This window comes from Notothenia rossii (genome assembly GCF_949606895.1).
Source record: "Notothenia rossii genome assembly, chromosome: 9".
Lineage (NCBI taxonomy): Eukaryota > Metazoa > Chordata > Actinopteri > Perciformes > Nototheniidae > Notothenia > Notothenia rossii.
The window spans coordinates 1,741,068-1,766,939 of NC_136907.1; the positions used below are offsets into that span (position 1 = coordinate 1,741,068).

General features: G+C 40.1%; 4 protein-coding genes across 4 annotated transcripts; all 4 read left to right on the forward strand.

Annotated features, from left to right (window-relative positions):
* The first annotated feature begins 18,697 nt into the window (after positions 1–18,697).
* Positions 18,698–19,776, forward strand: LOC307020898 (histone H4). The gene has a single exon (XM_079652596.1). It carries the CDS (start codon positions 18,705–18,707, stop codon positions 19,014–19,016), a length of 312 nt encoding a protein of 103 aa, XP_079508722.1. The 5' UTR covers positions 18,698–18,704; the 3' UTR covers positions 19,017–19,776.
* A 1,161-nt stretch (positions 19,777–20,937) lies between these two features.
* LOC307018098 (histone H2A) lies at positions 20,938–21,349 on the forward strand. Its single transcript, XM_079648171.1, has one exon. The coding sequence runs from the start codon at positions 20,945–20,947 to the stop codon at positions 21,326–21,328; it is 384 nt and encodes a 127-aa protein (XP_079504297.1). The 5' UTR covers positions 20,938–20,944; the 3' UTR covers positions 21,329–21,349.
* A 1,037-nt stretch (positions 21,350–22,386) lies between these two features.
* LOC307020051 (histone H2B 1.2-like) lies at positions 22,387–22,815 on the forward strand. Its single transcript, XM_079651143.1, has one exon. It carries the CDS (start codon positions 22,396–22,398, stop codon positions 22,771–22,773), a length of 378 nt encoding a protein of 125 aa, XP_079507269.1. The 5' UTR covers positions 22,387–22,395; the 3' UTR covers positions 22,774–22,815.
* A 1,534-nt stretch (positions 22,816–24,349) lies between these two features.
* Positions 24,350–24,962, forward strand: LOC307020365 (histone H2B 1.2-like). Its single transcript, XM_079651672.1, has one exon. It carries the CDS (start codon positions 24,363–24,365, stop codon positions 24,741–24,743), a length of 381 nt encoding a protein of 126 aa, XP_079507798.1. The 5' UTR covers positions 24,350–24,362; the 3' UTR covers positions 24,744–24,962.
* Positions 24,963–25,872: the final 910 nt, after the last annotated feature.

Consider the following 25,872-nt stretch of genomic DNA (forward strand, 5'->3'; position numbering starts at 1 on the left):
AATTCTGAATTTTGAGAAGGAAGTCGGAATTTATAGAAAAAAAGTGAGAATATTTTGAAACTTTTTTTTTTTTTTAAAAGTTAGTATTTTTTGAAAATATTCTAGTTAGTGCCTGTCAGAAGTCAGAACTTTAAATACAATTCAGAACTTCTTGAACATTTAGAAATGTCAGGAAAAGTTGTTGTTTTTTGATGAATAACGTTTTTTTATTTTTTAAGTTCAACAAACTTGTAATGAATAAAACAAACACAATTTCTTTGGATACAATGTACAATATGTTACTTTTCCACATGAAAGTGTACAACAAGCAACCTAAATAATAGAGAAAGTCATAAAGAGGAGAATACACACACACACACACACACACACACACACACACACACACACACACACACACACACACACACACACACACACACACACACACACACACACACACACACACACACACACACACACACACACACACACACACACACACACACACACACACACACACACACTACATGATGAAGCAGTTGAGGTGTGGTGACCAAAGGGCGAAGAGGAACCGTGGGCAAACAGAGCGCAGGATACTGCTATCTGCTTTATGTGTGTGTGTGTGTGTGTGTGTGTGTGTGTGTGTGTGTGTGTGTGTGTGTGTGTGTGTGTGTGTGTGTGTGTGTGTGTGTGTGTGTGTGTGTGTGTGTGTGTGTGTGTGTGTGTGTGTGTATGTGTGTCCTCACTCAGACCTTTGTCCTTCTGGGCCCACTACGCCTCCAACAACAGTCCAATCTCAACACTAGATAGAGACTATCAGCAGTGTGTGTGTGTGTGTGTGTGTGTGTGTGTGTGTGTGTGTGTGTGTGTGTGTGTGTGTGTGTGTGTGTGTGTGTGTGTGTGTGTTGGTTGATTGTGAGTATACAGCCATTTTGAACTTGAGGCATTAACTAAAGACCTAAACTGGTAACACAACATCATCCAATAACGAAACTCCATAAAAAGTGAAAAAGCAGTTTTAGTTTTATCCACTTTTGTCTTTTCAAAATGAGATTATGCACAACATTTGGAAGCATTTACAAAAACAAAAACCATAGTTGGAAAGAATACGTTACATACAAATACAACGAGACTAGATCCGGATATTTAAATGGTTTTATTTTCAGTTTTTAGTTGATTGAACGTTCACGTTTGAGCCAGCTTTAGTTGAATGACGGCTAAGAGGACGAGAGGAAACCAAAACAGGCGGGAAGAGAAGGTTTGTCCTCTTGGATTGAAGACAGTTTATCAGACCGTCTCTTCTTGCCAGGGCCTGTTTTGAACCACGGAGTAAGACTTTAACGAAGTATGTTTTTGTTAAAGTCATATTTTAGTTGACCTTTCTCCACAGATTACACGAGACTCGACCGTCAAAGCTGGAGTAAGAGGTTTTGGAAAAGATGCAGTGAGATTGAACGTAATATTTAGAGGGTTGTTTCTGCCCTCGTCCAATGGGGTCAACTTTTAGGTTTGACCTGTTTTACCCTTAACCTTAGAGTTCACCTGAGTCACAGGAAGTTTAAATAATACAAGAGGAGCGTCACTTAATGAAGTTCAGTCCAGGTAGTAGACACTCCCAAACCCACTTCATTCGCTCTGATAAGCTGCAATATGTGGCATCGAGATTGATGGCAGTGTGCCTGAAACCATAAAAGATAAATCAAACACCTTAGAGCTATCGGTGTAAAGGGTCACATGTTCACACTCTTATTTATATCATATTAATCTCAAACTCTGACCTTGGATCATTTACATTCAAACTGAAAGTAAGACTTTACTTAAAGGGGACCTATCATGCAAAATGCACTTTGTGATGTCTTTTATACATAAAGATGTGTCCCCGGTGTGTCAGGGAACTCACGCAGCGTCAGAAAATAAAACCCTCTCTTTTCCTCCGTACCCAAATCTCTAAAAACAGGGAACAACGAGCGGATACAGATTTGCTGCCAATCTGACGTCAAATCGGCAGCGGACCCACTGAAAGTTGCTATCAGAAACAATGCCTGACGTGTTTTGGACATAATCTCGTCTTTGTTTACATTAGCATTGCTAACACTCAGAGCTAACCTGTGTTTAAACATGTGTTTAAAAAGCAGGAAATAAAAAGGAACCTACCTTGGGATAAACCCGTAAGAGAAAAAGCATTTGAGCTCCATACTGTTTCAGAAATAATCCTTGATGTGGTTTAGAACAGGATGGCGTTTTATCACAGCAGAATTTAACTTTATCTCCGGTAGAATTCTGATCAGGCTTTAGCTCCGCCTCCTCCTCTTTTTTTTTTTTTTTCAAGCTAAGGACCCAAAATCTGCGTTTCTCTAACAGGGCTGTAATAGAGGGGTTTGAGCAGTATGAGGCGTGGCTACAATGATATGTTTGGTATTTTAAGCAAAACACTTCACAGACATGTTTTGTATAGGTATGGCCCTACAATATATGTTTCCAATATAGCATGATAGGTCCACTTTAAGAAATAATCTGAGTTTCTCGTTTTAAAAATTACATTATGTCACTTGTTAGACTGTTCCACTTGGTATGACAATATTAACGCTACTTCAAGGAGGCGTATATGTTGTACTTATAAAGAGAAGGGGAGTTGTTGGTGTAAAGCCATTGTTTTGATGGCCCATGTGTACGGAGGCTGACAGGTAGAAACGTGCTGCAGCTTCAGAAAGAATGCAGATATAAAAACCCAAATGTTCCACATAAAGAAACATCTCCAGCAACACATGCAGCATTTAGAGGACATTCAGCAACTTGAGGAGACATGCGCTGCGTTTACTAAAAGCTGCAGAAACCAAACGCTGAAGAAGCTCAAACACAACGGAGAGCAGGGGACACTAAAGAGTGACGCACACAGCTGGAGACCAGGGGACACTAAAGAAGGACGCACACAGCTGGGAGACCAGGGGACACTAAAGAGTGACGCACACAGCTGGGAGACCAGGGGACACTAAAGAGTGACGCACACAGCTGGGAGACCATAGAACACTAAAGACCGATGCACACAGCTGGGAGACCAGGGGACACTAAAGAGTGACGCACACAGCTGGGAGACCATAGAACACTAAAGACCGATTTACACAGCTGGGAGACCATGGGACACTAAAGAGTGACGCACACAGCTGGGAGACCAGGGGACACTAAAGAGTGACGCACACAGCTGGGAGACCAGGGGACACTAAAGAGTGACGCACACAGCTGGCAGACCATGAGACACTAAAGACTGACGCACACAGCTGGGAGACCAGGGGACACTAAAGAGTGACGCACACAGCTGTGGACCAGGGGACACTAAAGAGCGATGCACACAGCTGGGAGACCAGGGTACACTAAAGAGTGACGCACAGCTGGGAGACCAGGGGACACTAAAGAGTGACGCACACAGCTGGGAGACCAGGGTACACTAAAGAGTGACGCACACAGCTGGGAGACCAGGGGACACTAAAGAGTGACGCACACAGCTGGAGACCAGGGGACACTAAGGAGTGACGCACACAGCTGGGAGACCAGGGGACACTAAAGAGTGACGCACACAGCTGGGAGACCAGGGGACACTAAGGAGTGACGCACACAGCTGGCAGACCATGAGACACTAAAGACTGACGCACACAGCTGGGAGACCAGGGGACACTAAAGAGTGACGCACACAGCTGTGGACCAGGGGACACTAAAGAGCGATGCACACAGCTGGGAGACCAGGGTACACTAAAGAGTGACACACACAGCTGGGAGACCAGGGGACACTAAAGAGTGACGCACAGCTGGGAGACCAGGGGACACTAAAGAGTGACGCACACAGCTGGGAGACCAGGGTACACTAAAGAGTGACGCACACAGCTGGGAGACCAGGGGACACTAAAGAGTGACACACACAGCTGGGAGACCAGGGGACACTAAAGAGTGACGAACACAGCTGGAGACCAGGGGACACTAAGGAGTGACGCACACAGCTGTAGACCAGGGGACACTAAAGAGTGACGCACACAGCTGAAGACCAGGGGACACTAAGGAGTGACGCACACAGCTGGAGACCAGGGGACACTAAAGAGTGACGCACACAGCTGTAGACCAGGGGACACTAAGGAATGACGCACACAGCTGTAGACCAGGGGACACTAAAGAGTGACGCACACAGCTGGAGACCAGGGGACACTAAGGAGTGACGCACACAGCTGGAGACCAGGGGACACTAAGGAGTGACGCACACAGCTGGAGACCAGGGGACACTAAAGAGTGACGCACACAGCTGTAGACCAGGGGACGCTAAATAGTGACGCACACAGCTGTTTCATTATACTAACGTTGCTCATTTCATGCTAATGTTCTACTTCTCTGCTAACGTAATGCTTTTAAAATGTTTTTTGTTATTAGTTTTTTTAGTTTTAAAATAACAATAGCTAAGCTAGCATTCGACAGCTCAGACTCCATGTACATTTTTCCCATTTCTCTTCCGTCATTTTTTCCACCGTCTGCTTTGATATGATGGGAAGTCATCCCCGAAATGTAATCTTTTTTAACCAGATAGCTCAACATTTTTAATTAGAAATGTCACCACCTAACATCTGCTTCATAGCGTGCGTAGAAACCTCAAAACCAAGCTCTGCATTGGCTGAGATGAGTTTAAACACAGTCTGCCCTCATGCTGTCTAAGTGTTCAGGCATAATACAACACGGACTAAATAACAGTGAAAACACACCTTTTGAAAGTGGAAATACACATTTATATTTCAAAAGAAGGAAAAAGACAGGATCCACGTTGTGAGTAGCAACGGCCGTGTCCGTGTCTCATTTTTGGGTAAACAAACGTAATGAGAGCCGCTCGGCCTCTTCAGAGCCATAAAGTTTATTGGGGGGGGGGGGGGCAGTAAAAGAGGTTTCTTCACCACAGAGACGCAGACATGTTTGTTGAGGAGGCGTGATGAGCTCTGATAGGACTCACCTCCAGAAACACACATTTAGTTTGATAAGGTTAAAGCAAGAGTGAAAACTGCAGTCCGTACAGAAGACAACAGCAACGGGTCTGACGCGTTATTAAAGTACTTTCATCCAGTTTCAAAAACTTCTTAGATCATGGTTCCTTTTCAACTCTATATGACATTAGGATTAAAATACATTTTGAATAATCAGTTTTTCACAATAAGGGACGTAGAGCGAAGAGGCGGCCATTGTTTGTTTTTTCTTCAATGCTCTGCACAAATAATAAAACATGAAATAATTCATATTTCTACCTTTTTTGGAATTAATTCTTTTTTGTAACCATTTCTTTAATTTGATTTTCCTCCCAAATAATAAAAACGTCTAATGATTTATGTTTTTTTTTTTAACTTGGATGCAGTGTGGATGCAAGCACTAGGAAAATTAATGAGATGGTTGACCCAAGCAAACCCGACGAAAAACACTGACATCAATTGTGATGACGGCATTTCTGCTTCGTGGAAATGAGGAACGACTTCCTCGCCTCTTATCTCCGGGTCAGATGTTCAGCCGGCAGAAAACAACGGCAAGCAGAAAGTGCATCTAAAACTAAATCTAACTATAAGTTCTTATAACTTTAACTTTTACACACACACACACACACACACACACACACACACACACACACACACACACACACACACACACACACACACACACACACACACACACACACACACACACACACACACACACACACACACACACACACACACACGTCACGATGGTGGCCATTTCAGGGCACATTTCTTCTCCAAAACAAAATGGTGGACGTCCTTCATCTGCAGTTACGACTTTACAAAAATAAACTCGGTGCTGCGTTAGACTTAAAGACAAAATAATAATCAAAACAGCGCGCGGGCAGAAAATCAAACACGGTGACATTTAACGCGTCCTTTTTCTTGCATTAAAATTCTCTTTAATTGTTGCCGATCAAACGCGTTCACGGAATCATCTCTCGTCAAATATTTCGAGCAAATTGAAGGAAAGACAGCAGACTCGCCTCTCGCCGGCGTCCATAAACTGTGAGAATCGTCTCGCGCTGCAGACTTATACAGCCGAGCGTTTATGGGCCATTTTACCATAAACTTTCATTTACAATAGACTTACAGCCCCTAATACGCCCCTGTATTGGCCACATTGATTGTGGATAAACAGAGGAGTTGTAAAGGAGCAGTGCAGGAACGGTAGTCGCTGTAAAGAGGAGATAATACTGAAGACTACCGGTATTCCCCCGAAAACATGAGCACGGAGAGCGGGAGGAGAGCTGCTGAATGAAGGCATGACAAACACACTGTGAGGAAAATTAAATTAAATAATAAGTGAATTTAATATTATATAATTTAATATAACATAATTTAATATAACAAAATATAATTTAATATAATTTAATTTAATTGAATATCATATATTTGTATATGACATAATATAATGTAATTTAATATAACATAATATAATAAGATGTAATATAACATAATATAATTGTCTATAATATAATGTAATATAACATAAAATAATATAGTGTAATTTAATACAATTAATTAAAACATCACGTAATTTAATATCATGTAATATAATGTAAAAAAATATAATATAAAATGCTGTGTTTTTATTTTGTTTTGTCTGTAAAAAAATAAGTCATTTTTACAGCGGTGGTGATTACTGTCTATCAGTCAGACAGATCATATACAGCCCCATTAACCTACATCACACACACACACACTACATGTTACTTGTAAGTCACTTTTATCCAAAGCAACTTCCATACTCAATACCGTGGACAATCCCCACAGGAGCAATTTGGGGTTAAGAGTCTCAGGGACACAACGACATGCTGACTGCAGTGGGGTTTGAACCTGTGTCCCCCTGATCCCAACACCAATGCACTAACCCACTGTGCCACAGCCTCGCCACACACACACACACACACACACACACACACACACACACACACACACACACACACACACACACACACACACACACACACACACACACACACACACACACACACACACACACACACACACACACACACACACACACACACACACACACACACACACACACACACACACACACACACACACACACACACACACACACACACACACACACACACACACACACACACACTAAATGATGAAGCCGTTGATATAGTGTGTTAGTGCATGTAAACGGTCTGCAGGGGCTAACATCCCTGTGTTCCCTCCAGAGGAAGTAATGTGGAGATTATCCTGCAGCTGAACTAAACGTGAAAGTATCATAAACGTTTGATTTCTACAGAGATTATTTTCTGCAATAATCCAAAATCACACGGCGAAATTGATTTGATTGGACTTCAATGTCATAATTGGGAAAACAGGGGCAAAGTAAAGATTATAAAAACAACAAACATAAAGGAATAAGTCTCTTTGTGAAGTCTTGGTTATTTCATATTTTCACCCCGTCATGTCGTTCATGGCTCAGACAGGTCATGGACTCGAGATGTCGAAACTTAAGAAATCTGAGAAAAACATACGGATTGGCTGCTTGGAAAATAAATGGATAACAAAAAATAAATTACATTTTATAAAAACATCTAATCATAATAGTGAAGCATTATGATTATTTAGACAATAATTCAAAAATAAACACAATAATAATAATACTTTCTGCAGCTCTGACCTGCTTTTACCTTCAGTTTACAAGAGCCGATTCAAGTGCAGGTGTGTGTGGTGTGTGTGTGTGTGTGTGTGTGGTGTGTGTGTGTGTGTGTGTGTGTGTGTGTGTGTGTGTGTGTGTATGTGTGTGTGTGTGTGTGTGTGAGCCTTACCTTTCCCCCTCATTAACCTTCGTCCCAGTGATAATGTTGGAAGTTTCGAGACGACCGAATCCTGATTCCTCTCCAAGTTCATGTTTGTCTTCTCCTTCTCCTTGTTGTGTAGAATAACAAAAGACAGAGAGGAAATGTATATCTTCATCTTAGTTCCTTATTCTCCCTGTAAAGCGTGTTTGTTTGAGGAATCATTTTAATATGAAGTGATTGACTTTAAGGCACTGGGCTCTGGCATTATATTTCCAGACCGTTAATCCCTCATGAACCTTGGCATAGTTCTCCTGGAAGAGAAATCAGTTTGAAAATAAAGACCTCTGCTACCAAGTTTCTACCAAATATGTACTTTATCTGGATTTCTGTGCTAACGGTTTAATCCATTGTTTTGTGATTTATTTTCTATTAGGTTTCAATAAAGGGGCCTCATTATTTCCAGGTGTATATCAGTATGTAGTGTCTCTACTTTAAAGAGTCCTCTCCTGCTGATGTTCAGGTGTATATCAGTATGTAGTGTCTCTTCTTTAAAGAGTCCTCTCCTGCTGATGCTCAGGTGTATATCAGTATGTAGTGTCTCTACTTTAAAGAGTCCTCTCCTGCTGATGTTCAGGTGTATATCAGTATGTAGTGTCTCTACTTTAAAGAGTTCTCTCCTGCTGATGTTCAGGTGTATATCAGTATGTAGTGTCTCTACTTTAAAGAGTCCTCTCCTGCTGATGTTCAGGTGTATATCAGTATGTAGTGTCTCTACTTTAAAGAGTCCTCTCCTGCTGATGTTCAGGTGTATATCAGTATGTAGTGTCTCTACTTTAAAGAGTCCTCTCCTGCTGATGTTCAGGTGTATATCAGTATGTAGTGTCTCTACTTTAAAGAGTCCCCTCCTGCTGATGTTCAGGTGTATATCAGTATGTAGTGTCTCTACTTTAAAGAGTACTCTCCTGCTGATGTTCAGGTGTATATCAGTATGTAGTGTCTCTACTTTAAAGAGTCCTCTCCTGCTGATGTTCAGGTGTATGTAGTGTCTCTACTTTAAAGAGTCCTCTTCTGCTGATGTTCAGGTGTATATCAGTATGTAGTGTCTCTACTTTAAAGAGTCCTCTCCTGCTGATGCTCAGGTGTATATCAGTATGTAGTGTCTCTACTTTAAAGAGTCCTCTCCTGCTGATGTTCAGGTGTATATCAGTATGTAGAGTCTCTACTTTAAAGAGTCCTCTTCTGCTGATGCTCAGGTGTATATCAGTATGTAGTGTCTCTACTTTAAAGAGTCCTCTCCTGCTGATGTTCAGGTGTATATCAGTATGTAGTGTCTCTACTTTAAAGAGTCCTCTCCTGCTGATGTTCAGGTGTATATCAGTATGTAGTGTCTCTACTTTAAAGAGTCCTCTCCTGCTGATGTTCAGGTGTATATCAGTATGTAGTCAGTTGTATCTCATTGACACATTTTATATTTACAATTTTTTTCTTTAATTTATTTATGAAATGCATTATTATTTAATTAATTTAAAGGATGTATCTGCTTTTCAGTGTTTCAGCTCTGTTCAGCCTCAGTCAATTGTTAACTGATGCAAAAGTAAAAGTAAGTCACCTGCATTTCAGTTTTATGTGACGCTGGCGTCCTCGTTATGACCCCAATTAAGTTATATATTTATATCTGAAGGCCGCAAACAAAGAGAAGCAGGAAAACAATAAAACAAATCTGTTTGAAAAGCAGAAATAAATGTTACGTTTTTGTGGAAGTCTCATGTTTATGGAGGACGTAAGCTGAATAAATAAATCACTAGATAAGGAATAAACATGCCACGAAAACATGAATAAATCGAGGCATTCATTGCTGGTAAAATGTGAAAAAATGGATATTTCCTTCTTTAATCATTAACTTCAGTATTGGGAAACACTTGTCCATGCCTTTATCTCCAGTAGACCCGATAATGGTGTCTTTACAGGTCTCACTAACACATCTATTAGAAAGCTGCTCCTCGAGTCCTCACTGACACTAAGAAAGTGGATCAGTCCAGTTCTGAAGTCTTTACACTGGTTCCTCACTGACACTAAGAAAGTGGATCAGTCCAGTTCTGAGGTCTTTACCCTGGTTCCTCACTAACACTAAGAAAGTGGATCAGTCCAGTTCTGAAGTCTTTACACTGGTTCCTCACTGACACTAAGAAAGTGGATCAGTCCAGTTCTGAGGTCTTTACCCTGGTTCCTCACTAACACTAAGAAAGTGGATCAGTCCAGTTCTGAAGTCTTTACACTGGTTCCTCACTGACACTAAGAAAGTGGATCAGTCCAGTTCTGAGGTCTTTACCCTGGTTCCTCACTAACACTAAGAAAGTGGATCAGTCCAGTTCTGAAGTCTTTACACTGGTTCCTCACTGACACTAAGAAAGAGGATCAGTCCAGTTCTAAGGTCTTTACACTGGTTCCTCACTGACACTAAGAAAGAGGATCAGTCCAGTTCTAAGGTCTTTACACTGGTTCCTCACTGACACTAAGAAAGTGGATCAGTCCAGTTCTGAAGTCTTTACACTGGTTCCTCACTAACACTAAGAAAGTGGATCAGTCCAGTTCTGAAGTCTTTACACTGGTTCCTCACTAACACTAAGAAAGTGGATCAGTCCAGTTCTGAAGTCTTTACACTGGTTCCTCACTAACACTAAGAAAGTGGATCACTCCAGTTCTGAGGTCTTTACACTGGTTCCTCACTAACACTAAGAAAGTGGATCAGTCCAGTTCTGAGGTCTTTACACTGGTTCCTCACTAACACTAAGAAAGTGGATCAGTCCAGTTCTGAAGTCTTTACACTGGTTCCTCACTAACACTAAGAAAGAGGATAAGTCCGGTTCTGAGGTCTTTACACTGGTTCCTCACTAACTCTAAGAAAGTGGATCAGTCCAGTTCTGAGGTCTTTACCCTGGTTCCTCACTAACACTAAGAAAGTGGATCAGTCCAGTTCTGAAGTCTTTACACTGGTTCCTCACTAACACTAAGAAAGAGGATCAGTCCAGTTCTTAAGTCTTTACTCTGGTTCCTCACTAACACTAAGAAAGTGGATCAGTCCAGTTCTGAGGTCTTTACCCTGGTTCCTCACTAACACTAAGAAAGTGGATCAGTCCAGTTCTGAAGTCTTTAATCTGGTTCCTCACTAACACTAAGAAAGTGGATCAGTCCAGTTCTGAGGTCTTTACCCTGGTTCCTCACTAACACTAAGAAAGTGGATCAGTCCAGTTCTGAGGTCTTTACACTGGTTCCTCACTGACACTAAGAAAGTGGATCAGTCCAGTTCTGAGGTCTTTACACTGGTTCCTCACTAACACTAAGAAAGTGGATCAGTCCAGTTCTGAGGTCTTTACACTGGTTCCTCACTAACACTAAGAAAGTGGATCAGTCCAGTTCTGAAGTCTTTACACTGGTTCCTCACTAACACTAAGAAAGTGGATCAGTCCAGTTCTGAAGTCTTTACACTGGTTCCTCACTAACTCTAAGAAAGTGGATCAGTCCAGTTCTGAAGTCTTTACACTGGTTCCTCACTAACACTAAGAAAGTGGATCAGTCCAGTTCTGAGGTCTTTACACTGGTTCCTCTCTAACACTAAGAAAGTGGATCAGTCCAGTTCTGAAGTCTTTACACTGGTTCCTCACTAACACTAAGAAAATGGATCAGTCCAGTTCTGAAGTCTTTACACTGGTTCCTCACTAACACTAAGAAAGTGGATCAGTCCAGTTCTGAAGTCTTTACACTGGTTCCTCACTAACACTAAGAAAGTGGATCAGTCCAGTTCTGAGGTCTTTACACTGGTTCCTCTCTAACACTAAGAAAGTGGATCAGTCCAGTTCTGAAGTCTTTACACTGGTTCCTCACTAACACTAAGAAAATGGATCAGTCCAGTTCTGAAGTCTTTACACTGGTTCCTCACTAACACTAAGAAAGTGGATCAGTCCAGTTCTGAGGTCTTTACACTGGTTCCTCACTAACACTAAGAAAGTGGATCAGTCCAGTTCTGAGGTCTTTACACTGGTTCCTCACTAACACTAAGAAAGTGGATCAGTCCATTTCTGAAGTCTTTATACTGGTTCCTCACTAACACTAAGAAAGAGGATCAGTCCGGTTCTGAGGTCTTTACACTGGTTCCTCACTAACTCTAAGAAAGAGGATCAGTCCAGTTCTGAGGTCTTTACACTGGTTCCTCACTAACACTAAGAAAGTGGATCAGTCCAGTTCTGAGGTCTTTACACTGGTTCCTCACTAACTCTAAGAAAGAGGATCAGTCCAGTTCTGAGGTCTTTACACTGGTTCCTCACTAACTCTAAGAAAGTGGATCAGTCCAGTTCTGAAGTCTTTACACTGGTTCCTCACTAACACTAAGAAAGAGGATCAGTCCAGTTCTGAGGTCTTTACACTGGCTTCCTGTCAGAGACTTCATTCTGCTGCTGGTTTATAAAGCATTGAATGGTTCATTCTGATCTGCTGCTACATTATGATCCATCCAGAACTCTCAGGTCTTCTGGTCTGCTTTCGGTCCCCAGAACCAGAAATAAACCTGGAGAAGTTCAGTTATCCAAACATCTGGAACAAACTCCCAGAATCCTGCAGGTCCTTTTAAATCCAGTCCAGAGAACTGTTCATATCTCACACTGCACTGTAACTCTATTCATGTTTTATTTTATTCCTGGGTTATTCTATATTAGCTTGTTTTATGTACATTTTGTAATTTTTATTTTGTAAAGTGTTTCCGCTGCACTATTTCTTAATGATCTTAATGTCTTTCGTTTCAGTAAACTTTGAATTGCCTTGTGTTGAAAGCTGCTGTATAAATAAACGTACCTTGGCTTTAGTTTCCCTATTTATTAACTTCATTTTATCAATTGATTTGTTTTCATGCATTTCATTCATTATGAAATATCAATATTCAGTATTTATTTCCCCTACAGAAAAATAAATAGCAAAATAAAGAGAAATGAATAAACAACTTAGGGAATATTAAAATAAATGTACTGACACACAGTCAGTCTGACAGTCAGTCAGATGAAGCACAGCGACCGCTTTCATGTGTGTGTGTGTGTGTGTGTGTGTGTGTGTGTGTGTGTGTGTGTGTCTGTGTGTGTGTGTGTGTGTGTGTGTGTGTGTGTGTGTGTGTGTGTGTGTGTGTGTGTGTCTGTGTGTGTGTGTGTCTGTGCGTGAGCTAATCATATAGGAAACTTACATAAACTATTTGATTTTCGACATAACACACAAGGGATAGGCTGCTTAAATGTGTGTGTGTGTGTGTGTGTGTGTGTGTGTGTGTGTGTGTGTGTGTGTGTGTGTGTGTGTGTGTGTGTGTGTGTCACTGTTTGCCTTGTAATACTCTCATGATTTGACCTCTCACATGAACATGGGTGACATTTTAACAGCCCTATTAACCTGTGTCTTACTTCACTCCTGCCAAAGGTCTCGACCCCGAGCGGCTGCAAGCTAAAATGCTAATTATCCTAAAGCATGCTAACGACGTGTGTGATGGGGGGGGGGATTTCTTTCCCGCCATTGTTTACCCAGACTGCACCTGCAACATGTGACCGGGTGCCTCAGAGATGCAGTGTGAGTTTTAACACCGTTTAACTGCGAGAAGGAGACGCAAAAACCTCTTGTCCTCCTGTCCGCGGTAATGCATGTGATCGAGCCGGGAACACATTTAATTTCCAAGAGTTCGTCAAATAATTCCTAATAATGGAGAAAATACAGTCGTATACAAAAAAAGGCTATTAAGTTATACATTTATTTTCACCCATAAATAAAAAAGAAAGCCAAAAAACAAACGCTTTTGAATTATATTTAAAAAAAATGAATAAACCCATTTCAAATTATTAAAATATAAATATATTATATTGTATATTTGGACACTTCAGCAGATGTTTTGCAGAAGCAAATGGAAATATTACTGTAACATAATTATAAGTACAACATTTACTTACCGGAACACAGTGACATCACAGCGTAACACTCGCGTTCCTATTGGCAACACATTGTACGTGATAGGCTAAGGGGCGGGACGTCTCTAAGCGGTTGACCAATCACAACAGAGCCGGCCAGCTAACCTGTTCCTTCCATTGATTTAAAAATAATAAATGTGAGATATTAAAATGATAAAATATTGTAAGATCAGTAAAACCAATCCTCTTAGAATCAGCGTTGAGATCTGTGTCGCTTCCTGAGCAGTCAATGTTTTTCGAAGATGCGAGTGTCTTTCTGTTCGCCTGGCAGTAAAAGGTTAATGATCTTTTTTCTTTTTAAAAGCTGCGTACAGGTTCTCAGGGTTTTATATTTATTATTGCCCATAAACGCTGGAGGTACACAAGAGGACAAGAGGATGATTCATGATTTGTGTTAAACAGAACGTTGGGAAAAACATCACATGCTCTTCGTATTAACTCAATAATATCACAGTTATCAGAGGTCATAGATATTTCACGCTGTAGACATGAATACATATTACAATCATAAGATACATATTTAGAACCTTCACTGCAGTGCTACTCAGTGAAAAAGAAAACATCCTGAATTGGAGTTGTGAAAGTAGGTAAAATAAGTCAAATGTACTTCAAATATTAAAAGTACTCAATGCCGTTATCACAAGAGTTTTATTAGAATAAGTGCAGATTCATTTTCTACTCGTAGAAAAATACTCTTTTGGTTACTGCCAAAAAACAGTGACATCACTATGAAACACTCACGCTCCTATTGGCTAGAACTCCAACACATTGTACGTGATAGGCTAAGGGGCGGGACATCTCTAAGCAGATTACTAATCACAACAGAACCGGCCAGCTAACCAATCAGAGAGGAGAGGACTCTTTAAAGTAGAGACACTACATACTGATATACACCTGAACATCAGCAAGAGAGGACTCTTTAAAGGAGAGACACTACATACTGATATACACCTGAACATCAGCAGGAGAGGACTCTTTAAAGTAGAGACACTACATACTGATATACACCTGAACATCAGCAGGAGAGGACTCTTTAAAGTAGAGACACTACATACTGATATACACCTGAACATCAGCAGGAGAGGACTCTTTAAAGTAGAGACACTACATACTGATATACACCTGAACATCAGCAGGAGAGGACTCTTTAAAGAAGAGACACTACATACTGATATACACCTGAACATCAGCAGGAGAGGACTCTTTAAAGTAGAGACACTACATACTGATATACACCTGAACATCAGCAGGAGAGGACTCTTTAAAGTAGATACACTACATACTGATATACACCTGAACATCAGCAGGAGAGGACTCTTTAAAGTAGAGACACTACATACTGATATACACCTGAACATCAGCAGGAGAGGACTCTTTAAAGTAGAGACACTACATACTGATATACACCTGAACATCAGCAGGAGAGGACTCTTTAAAGTAGAGACACTACCTATTGGTATACACCTGAACATCTTCAGGAGAGGACTCTTTAAATAAATAAAACAATCAATACAAAAAGGAAATTTAAAAATTGGTACATAAATAAGGGAATTATACAAAATGTAATTAATAATAAGCAACAACATATTCATTTGTGTTATTATAAGATGTTATCACCAATATTTAATTTGTAAACATTATTTTGTGTACATATTGAACATAATGGTTAATAAGTAAATATAATCCATTTGCAAAATAAAATGGTATTCTTATATCTAGAAATGATTTCATTTTTATTTAATAAGGAGGTTTTCTTCGACCGTCTGAATTTAAACCGACGACCTGTCGTGATCCCCCTGAAGAGGAATTATCTGCTTCTTTATGGATTTATGGGAGATTTATTGTTTTACACTGATGAGTATTTAGTTTAGTCTGCTGCAGTAAAATCACATAAAAGCTACAATAATTGTCATTAAACACACGCGCAGGTGTATTTGTGTTTCCAAGTGTTTAATAGACGTTGTATTGATGTTGCATAATGTGGTTCAGCTGCTTCTGAACGGCAAATATCTCTTATTACATTTCTATGGATTCATTATTTATTTGTTGGAAAAAGTAGTTTTTCTTGACATTTATAGGGTCTAATGGAATACATATAAGAACATTGAAGTAAGAATGTTAATAGGAATACACAAAAAATATATATAAAGTATTTGAAAATGTATGTTCATTTATTAGCTCTAGATTTTAAATTACATGTATTTGATAGATTCACATTTGGCCTTTATCTGCATTTTTTATTTTGGAAATGTACATTTATTGTGCAAAAATCTATTGTCATTTTTGTTATTTGATTTCCCACCAAATAATTTAGAACAATTGTTCAAATCTGAGGCCTTTTAGATAACTGTATTTTATTTGTACATCGTAGTTATCTTAATTTACATATAAGAAATGTTTGAATGGCTTTATTTATTTTAACCGTGTTGCCGGTTTGTGTGGTTATTTCTCGTTGTTGTGATTTTTGTAATTAACTGAATTTTAAACAAGGGTATAAATAAAGGTTAATTCAAGTTTTCAGGTGTTTAAATAACTGTATTGTTATCTATCGACTTTTGTTTATTGATGTTTAAGTCTTACTTTTGTTTTCTATGTGAAGCCCTTTCGGCTATGTGAAATCCAGTTAAATAGCACATACAGGTACAAACAGAGTCGTACTGCCCTTAAGTACAATTTTGAGGTTCTTGTACTTTACTTAAGTATTTTCATTTTACATATATTGTACATAGGTAAATGGTGTACTTTTACTCCACTACATGTATTTAATACCTTTAGTTTTTTAGTTTTTACAGATCTGGATGAATGATGTGAAATATAATCAAGTTGTTTATCTTGTTTTACCCCGGCTGATATTTCACTAAATCCACTGTTTTAATTGTTCCCTATATTGCCCCGATGCCCTGTAAGGTGTCCTTGGTTGCTATGAAAGCCCCCCCCCAAATAAAATGTATTATTATTATTATTATTATTAAGTGATAAATCAGACTTTAGTTCCACCTGGAGTAAATCCACCAGCTACCCTGCAGTATACAAAGTCATTCAAACTACTGCACCTTTACCAGCTTTGAGAACACTTTCATGATCAATCATTATAAAACATATCATATCTATTATTCTGAAATGGACCAATCTGCACAATGACTACTTTTACTGTAACAGAGTATTCCTACACTCTGGTACGTAAGATCTGAGTTATTTTCCCTCCTCTGGGAACACGTTGTGTTAAAAGAAACATAAACGATTACGGCAAGTTTTTTTGGGCCTGGCTTTGGTTTTCAGCCGTATGTTCTTTTGAAGAGGTTAGAAAAAAAGGAACATTTCAAAAGAAGAGATAAGGACGATTGTGTGTCCATCTTGTTTCTGTTTCCCCCTGTCACCTGTCCTCCTGTAAACCATTAACCGGCTAACGTCCATAAAACTCGACTTTATGGAAAGTTTGATGATGGCGGCGGGTTGTAAACGCTGGAGGTTTTTATGGTTACGCTGGCTGTTGCTGTTCACCTTGACACAGACTGCATGCGAGTACAAAAAGAAGAAGAAATAAACTACACTAAACACTTCCAACAACTTATGTTAGCTTAGCACATTTAGCTACAGTAGCAATGCTATGCAGAGAACTTTGTCAAGATAATATTTAACAAAAATGAAAAAAATATATAAAAGTGACACTAGAGCTGTCAGATATTTATAGTTCAGTAAAACATATTAAGTAGAAGCTTAAAAATTGGACATATTACTGTAAAACGATTTGTAGGAAGTCCTCCATTGGACTCCTTTGTTTACTTCCTGAACAAAGTGACATCACTAAGGAACACTAGCGACTGGCTAGCGCTCCAACACATTGTACGTGATCAGAATCAAGTTTTCTGCTTTGGTGTCTGGTGGCGCACACATAAACAAATATAACACAGGTAGATAGTAAGTCAAAAATATAAGGATAATAAAAAGGAGTATTTGTATAGAGTAAGGGAAGGGACATATCCAAGCAGTCGACCAATCACAACAGAGCCGTCCTGCCAACCAGTTCATTTGCAACAAGACACTTTTGAAGTTGATGATAACATATATAGACCAATAAAACCATTTTTTTTTAGAATCAGCGTTGAAATCTGTGTTGCTTCCTGAGCAGTGGATGTCTCTATGTTCTCTGGGTCGTAAACATTTCTGCATTTAAATGTCTAAAATGAATGGTTCAGTGTTATACATACACACATTATAATAACACATTTTTCACTGGTTATTAAAATCACTGGCGTATTGTAAAATCTGTTTTCCTGTGCTATACAGGACGGTTGATGGAAGTATTCCTCACAGCAGTGGTGTTGTTTACTGCTGCCATCTTGTGTTCAACAATGTGTTGGAAGTTACAACATTACAGCAGATTAAAATATCACATCACAACCGTTAAATAATACATTTTATTCCAATGGTTATGTAAAGTATTGATCTAGGACAAAAATGAACAAGGTTGCTCACAAACAAAAGGAAAATGTTGAGAGAATTCTGTGAGATCTACTCCATTATTTTGATATAATATATTATTTTGTCATTCTTTTAACATAATACATCTTTATTTGGAGAAAACGTCTCATCATAATGACTTACAGGATCTATTGGGTGAGATGGGCTCCGAAGAGGGATTCGTTTTGCAGAAAAACCTATTTGTTAAAGATAATCTTAATTTAAATTATTATGTAAATCTTACCTCTGATACGACTTAACGAAGGAAGACGCAAAGTATTGATTAAAATACATTAATTACATTTAAAAGTGGAAGGGAAAAACGGTTATATTAAAAAAATAAGAATATAAGCGCCGCTCTTTGTTGGCCCCGCCCACTGACCTCTAACACGTCCGCTGACTCGAAATAAATACCGCCGCTTCTCATGAAGCCAGCATTCATATTTGGTATTCATAACCAATAAGATCAAAAAATGTCTGGACGAGGAAAAGGAGGAAAGGGACTCGGCAAAGGAGGCGCTAAGCGCCACCGCAAAGTGCTCCGTGATAACATCCAGGGCATCACCAAGCCCGCTATCCGCCGTCTGGCTCGCCGCGGCGGAGTGAAGCGTATCTCCGGTCTGATCTACGAGGAGACCCGCGGTGTGCTGAAGGTGTTCCTGGAGAACGTGATCCGTGATGCCGTCACCTACACCGAGCACGCCAAGAGGAAGACTGTGACCGCCATGGATGTGGTGTACGCTCTGAAGAGGCAGGGCCGCACCCTGTACGGCTTCGGGGGATAAGCAGCTGCTGACCGACCAACCAAAGGCTCTTTTAAGAGCCACCCACTCCTCTAACAGAACATTCCCGATTTAGTTTATTGGAGTTTTAACATCCAGGTCATGGCTCCTAAGCCTCCATACTTTAAATGATACATAACGTTTAGTAACCCCCCTCGTTGTGCCCCTCACCAAATTGTCTGTAATTATTGTGGGTGGGGGGATGTTTGCCAAGAGGAGGATCTTTCCTTGTATGAATGTTTAACGATGCTAATTCTTGTTTTATAATTGGCATTTTGATTTTCCCATTCTTCACTTCTTTGACTTCAATCAGTTTATTCTCCCAATGTAGGTCAGCACAGTTTTCATTACCTATAGTCAAACCAAGTATTGTAATTCACTTTTTAATTTCTTGTAGTGAATTCCTCATGTCCAATCAAAATGTGTTCATATACTTGCTATTGTTTGTGCCTTTAGTGTTCACATGAGGAATACTAACACACAACTATACAAACTAGCTATTTTTATATTTATTCCATCTTATGTATGATTACATAAATTATTCTCAACACAAACCATGTCAAACACTGAATACCATTAGCCAGTCAGTCTGTATGTATGTTATTTGCATTATTTTGTCTAGGTTTTTAGGTACACCACTAATATAATTAACTGACGGTGGGAAGGTCCGTTTTTTTCTGAAAAGCAAAATTCATTGAAGAGCTGATGAATGAACTCTTGAAGATGACTTTGCTATATGTTGGCCTGATCTCATTAAGTACAATTGGAGCTGCATGTAATGCTTTGTCATAGAATCATAATCATAAATTGATAACCTTTTAACAAAAACGCTTAAAGTGGTAAAAATACCTATTCTTTGCTAAGTATCATTGTATTGTTCTGGCCATAACAAATCAGATAGTTCTACAACATGCTGCTCTTGTATGCTATTAGTACAAGTTGTACTAATTTGTAAGTGATATTACATATAAATATATAACACTCTTCATCTACCTTTTCATGATAATGTAAACACTTGAAGGAACATGTTTACTTGTAGTTCAGTACTTCATACAGTGTAGTATTAATAATATATTCCTTAGGCTGTAGCTCAGGGGTGTCAACTCCCCGCGACTTCATTTTATGTGGCCCCACAAGAGCTTGCAAAGAATATAATATGTTTATTATACGGTTACATGCCGATTTACAGAAGCAGGTTGCCCAAAAACTACATGTCCCACAATGCATCTAAAATGTGCCTTTTACTCAGAATTTGACTATTTTTCTTCAAAAATTTACTTTTTTTTCAAAATGTCACTTATTTTCAAAATTTGACTTATCTTTTTGATTTTGACTTTCTTTTTCTTCAGAACTTCGCTTTTCTTTTTAAATCATTTTGTGACATTCTTACTGAAGGGACTTGCAATTATTTGCCCCAGACTTCTGCTTTCAGACGTAGTTAATGATATAGTTATTACCCTATCCGATAATAATCCAATGCAATAATATAATATATATAATACATTAATTTATTTTATATTATTAAATATTTATATATGTATTTTTTATATAGTCTTATATATAAAACTGGCCCTTTGAGTGCAACCATGATGCTAATGTGGCCCGAGAGGAAATTGAGTTTGACACCCCTGCTGTAGCTCCTTTTTTTGTACACGCTGAAGGCACGCCTGCGTCTGTAGCCTGTTACTCTCACATTATCCCATATTGAAGAAATATATACTGTTTATATAGGTCGAAATTCACACGTTGCTCATCTGACAGAGAGGATAAATAATTGTAACAGCAGGAAATATGTCTTAATATGAGCTCCCTTCTGATTGGACGATCGTAGATACGCTCGCTGATGGCCAATCAGAAAGCAGCTGGTGGATATAAAGAGCCGCTGTGGCGAGCAGAGAGCCACACTTCGTTGTAAACCCGAGAAAGCAATTATGTCAGGAAGAGGGAAGACCGGAGGAAAGGCCCGAGCCAAGGCTAAGACCCGCTCCTCCCGGGCCGGGCTCCAGTTCCCCGTCGGCCGTGTCCACAGGCATCTGAGGAAGGGTAACTACGCCCACCGTGTCGGTGCCGGAGCCCCGGTGTACCTGGCCGCTGTGCTGGAGTACCTGACCGCTGAGATCCTGGAGCTGGCTGGAAACGCCGCCCGGGACAACAAGAAGACCCGGATCATCCCCCGCCACCTGCAGCTCGCCGTCCGCAACGACGAGGAGCTCAACAAGCTGCTGGGAGGAGTGACCATCGCTCAGGGAGGCGTGCTGCCCAACATCCAGGCCGTGCTGCTGCCCAAGAAGACTGAGAAGGCCGCTAAGAAGTGAACACCCTGAACCGGCTTCAGTAAACACCAAAGGCTCTTTTAAGAGCCACACACTTCTCTCCAGAGAGCTTTCCTTCATCCAACACTTTCTTATATTGATCTAATCCTTTACCAAAATGTTTGTTTAGTAGTTTCTGCTACCCTAATGTGTAATGATGTTAGTGTAACTGCTTTTTCACTCAGCTGGAGATCAAACACTCACTTAGATCTAAGCTATTAAAAGTAAAATGTTGCAGACACTTTCCAGGGGTCATTAACACTTCAATCCCCTGTACAAGTTGACCCCGTGTTATCATATAACCTAAAGGTATTGTTTGATCAGTGCAACAATATATGAAAATGACACTAATGTAGTACAGTATCTGCGGAATTACAGGTATGTATATGTTTCTGTATTTAGACATGTGACTGCAGGCTGAATGTAGAGAAGTCTCCCTCTGTAGTGAGCCTCATCATGACTGTCTTGAAGTTTATTTATATAGCCCAATATCACACATTTGTCTCACTTAGTACAGAATAGGAGAACGACCCTCATACTCTACTTTCTCCTGGTGGTGTTTTTACATCATTATTACGTTTTTATTTGGGTTTCCAAACAGTCTGTAAACCATCACATCAAATGTATTGTCAATCTTTCAGTTTGTGTACAGACAGAGAGATCGAAATACCGTTTCCCATAATCCAGAGGAATACAAATATCTATATATATACAAATGTTTATATAAATATATATATATACACAATCTATTAATGTTTTCACGATGCTCATATTACTGCTAATATAGATCATGTTTTAATAGACTTTGAAGTGCCTTAATACCTGTCACTTTAAGCGTATAACAGGGTCCTTACCAATATATAAAAAGTTACCAGAAAATAAAAAAACGATGTCTTTCTAAGTTCTATTCTCCAAAACGATGCTCAAAGGGTGATTGGCTTTGCGCATGCTCAGAACCCACCAATCCCTTGAGAGCAACAGCACAGTCTCATTTGCATCGGAGGAATATAAATAGACCGCGCTGTGTCTCGGAGAATTCATTCAACTTTGTGAACCCACAACCGTTGATCATGCCTGAAGCAGCCAGCGTGAAAGCGCCCAAGAAGGGCTCCAAGAAAGCCGTCACCAAGACCGCCACCAAGACCGGCAAGAAGAGGAGGAAGTCCAGGAAGGAGAGCTACGCCATCTACGTGTACAAAGTGATGAAGCAGGTGCACCCCGACACCGGCATCTCCTCCAAGGCCATGGGCATCATGAACTGCTTCGTGAGCGACATCTTTGAGCGCATCGCCGGGGAGGCCTCCCGTCTGGCTCACTACAACAAGCGCTCCACCATCACCTCCAGGGAGATCCAGACCGCCGTCCGCCTGCTGCTCCCCGGAGAGCTGGCAAAGCACGCCGTGTCTGAGGGCACCAAGGCCGTGACCAAGTACACCAGCTCCAAGTAAACCATGCTGCTGATTGACCAACAACACAAAGGCTCTTTTAAGAGCCACCCACTACTTCTACAGATATATTCCTCGGTTTTGAATAAGTGTACAACTTGATGCATAATCCAAGGATCTTAATCTTAAATCCCCTAAATATGAAATGCATATGTTTTTCTCATGTTAGTATACAGAGCCTCGTTACAGCTCGCCCCACAATGGCTCGGTTAAAACACAACGTATGCATATATAAAACAGGGTTTAACTATATCACATCCTGAGAAAACGTGTTTTCACATTTCTGTATCACTAATTAATACAGACTTATTTTCCTCTATGAAATAAGGGTCTCCAAGTTCTTACTTAGTCAGCACTAAAGCACTTTGAGCATAGGTTTCCCTGCAGACTTAGTTTCAGTGGATACCCATTAACTGTTTTTGCTGGAAGCAATCAAAGAGAAATGTCAGCTCAGAGTTTTAATAACATGCGCATTTGTACAGAGCCCCTAAAGGGACACGGGAAAACAGTTAGGGCCGGCTAGTGAACTGTCAACGGGGGGAGCCTCGCTGCGGAGAAACGGTGGACCTAGTGGCTCGATCGGATTGGCCCGATCGGTGCCGGCCCATTGGGATTCTTCCCGAACGTCCCGATGGCCAGACCGCCATGGATGTGGTAGGGCTGCACCCTGTACGGCTTCGGGGGATAAGCAGCTGCTGACCCACCAACCAAAGGCTCTTTTAAGAGCCACCCACATTACATGAAGACCTTCCTTTTACTACGTGTCGTTCAAGTGTCGTTCAAGATCACTCATGTTTGAGTCAAATATAAAACACTTGAGAGGTGTACACTATAAAAAAAAAAACGTAATATCTCCAAAATAGGATTCTAACTTACAAAGAAGTATTTAACATTTCATCTTTTTGCTCACCATTCCTTATCTGTTAACTAAGATGAATATTTTAATTCAAGACACCACGGTGGATTCTGACAGCGTGTGTTCTGTGGGTATTGTCCACAGTAATCTGGATTCATGTCTAATATGTAATGGAAGGCACTTTGAACACTTGGGAGAGCCCTAAAGTAAATACCATGAATTATTAAATCCAAATGTTTTTTAATGGTCAGGAAATTATCTCTCAGCATCATTATTGGTTGTCTGAAACGCAATCAATTTATGTTCACACTTGACGTCAACTACGTAGGTGTTAGCATGTACACAGAACCACAGACACGTTGTCTTTAATTGTGCATGATCCAGACTGTGTATAACCTGCGGGCTAATGACAACATCATTTTGACTTCACTTAAACTCTGGAATGATTCATTGGCTTTTATAACATATGTTTTGGGTGCCTGGTGGGAAGAAGAAACATTGCATTAGTCTGTGTTGTTAAATCAAGTTGGTAAGAGGCATGTTAGCTAAATGAATAAAACTGCTCCCAGCATTCTTTTCTGCGCATGCTCAGTTCACCTCAGAATACGCTACATCCACCTCGGGAAACTACCAATCCGATGCGAGCAACAGCGCACTGATATTTGAATAGGGTGGATATAAATTGACCGCTCTGCTCTCAGCAGTCACTAGCTCTACCAGACCTAAACCTGTAGTCATGCCTGCAGACGCACCCCCCGTCAAAGCGGCCAAGAAGGGCTCCAAGAAAGCCGTCGCCAAGACCGCCAGCAAGACCGGCAAAAAGAGGAGGAAGTCCAGGAAGGAGAGCTACGCCATCTACGTGTACAAAGTGATGAAGCAGGTGCACCCCGACACCGGCATCTCCTCCAAGGCCATGGGCATCATGAACTGCTTCGTGAGCGACATCTTTGAGCGCATCGCCGGGGAGGCCTCACGTCTGGCTCACTACAACAAGCGCTCCACCATCACCTCCAGGGAGATCCAGACCGCCGTCCGCCTGCTGCTCCCCGGAGAGCTGGCCAAGCACGCCGTGTCTGAGGGCACCAAGGCCGTGACCAAGTACACCAGCTCCAAGTAAACCCGACATATCGCCAACAAACGGCTCTTTTAAGAGCCACTCAACCCATCCAGAGAGTTTCTCCTGTTATAACTATTCTACCAGAAATCGCCAGTTCATAAAGTACATTATATTGTGGATAAAGCAAAGTGACTTTGATCATAATTATGGATTCCTTTACTGTATTTTGCTTTAGTTCAATGGTTCTTCCATCAAGAGGGAGGATGCACAAAGTAACATAAGAACATATGTTTTATTTCATTTCACAACAAAGTCAAACTACATAAAGACTTTTCCTTTTACTATGAGTCTTTCAAGATCACTCATGTTTGTGTCAAATATAATAAAACACTAGAAGACGTGTACACTACATGAAACTTAATATCTCTAAAACAGGACACCAATTTACAAAGAAGTATTTAACAATTCATCTTTTTGTTCACCGTTCCTTATCTGTTAACCAAGATGAATATTTTAATTCAATATATCAGACACCACGGTGGATTCTGACCGCCTGTGTCCTGTGGGTATTGTCCACAGTAATCTGGATTCATGTCTAATATGTAATGTAAGGTGCTTTGAATACTTGGGAAAGCCCTAAAGTAAATACCATGAATTATTAAATCCAAATGTTTTTCAATAGTCAGGAAATTATTTCTCAGAGCATCATTATTGGTTATCTGAAACGCAATCAATTTATTTTCACACTTCAACTACGTAGGTGTTAGCATGTACACAGAACCACTGACACGTTGTCTTTAATTGTGCATGATCCAGCCTGTGTATAACCTGCGGGCTAATGACAACATCATTTTGACTTCACTTAAACTCTGGAATGATTCATTGGCTTTCATAACATAAATATGTTTTGGGTGCCTGGTGGGAAGAAGAAACATTGCATTAGTCTGTGTTAAGTCAAGTTGGTAAGAGGCATGTTATGGGCTACATACGTGCTTAGATTTGTTTCATACAAATAATTTGTGTGTAAATATGTGATTTGTAAAACACCATCCACAAATGCTTTTAAAAGATTTGCAAACTCACAAATACATTTGCAAATGTAAAACGGATCTGCAAATAAGCCAAATATTTTTTTGAATATCTCTTTAATATTTACAACTTTCGATCAGGCATTTGTAAATCCATTTTG

Bases quoted from the DNA above. Each gene is read 5' to 3' on its own strand.
- LOC307020051 (XM_079651143.1), top strand. From the start codon at position 22,396: ATGCCTGAAGCAGCCAGCGTGAAAGCGCCCAAGAAGGGCTCCAAGAAA.
- LOC307020898 (XM_079652596.1), top strand. From the start codon at position 18,705: ATGTCTGGACGAGGAAAAGGAGGAAAGGGACTCGGCAAAGGAGGCGCT.
- LOC307020365 (XM_079651672.1), top strand. From the start codon at position 24,363: ATGCCTGCAGACGCACCCCCCGTCAAAGCGGCCAAGAAGGGCTCCAAG.
- LOC307018098 (XM_079648171.1), top strand. From the start codon at position 20,945: ATGTCAGGAAGAGGGAAGACCGGAGGAAAGGCCCGAGCCAAGGCTAAG.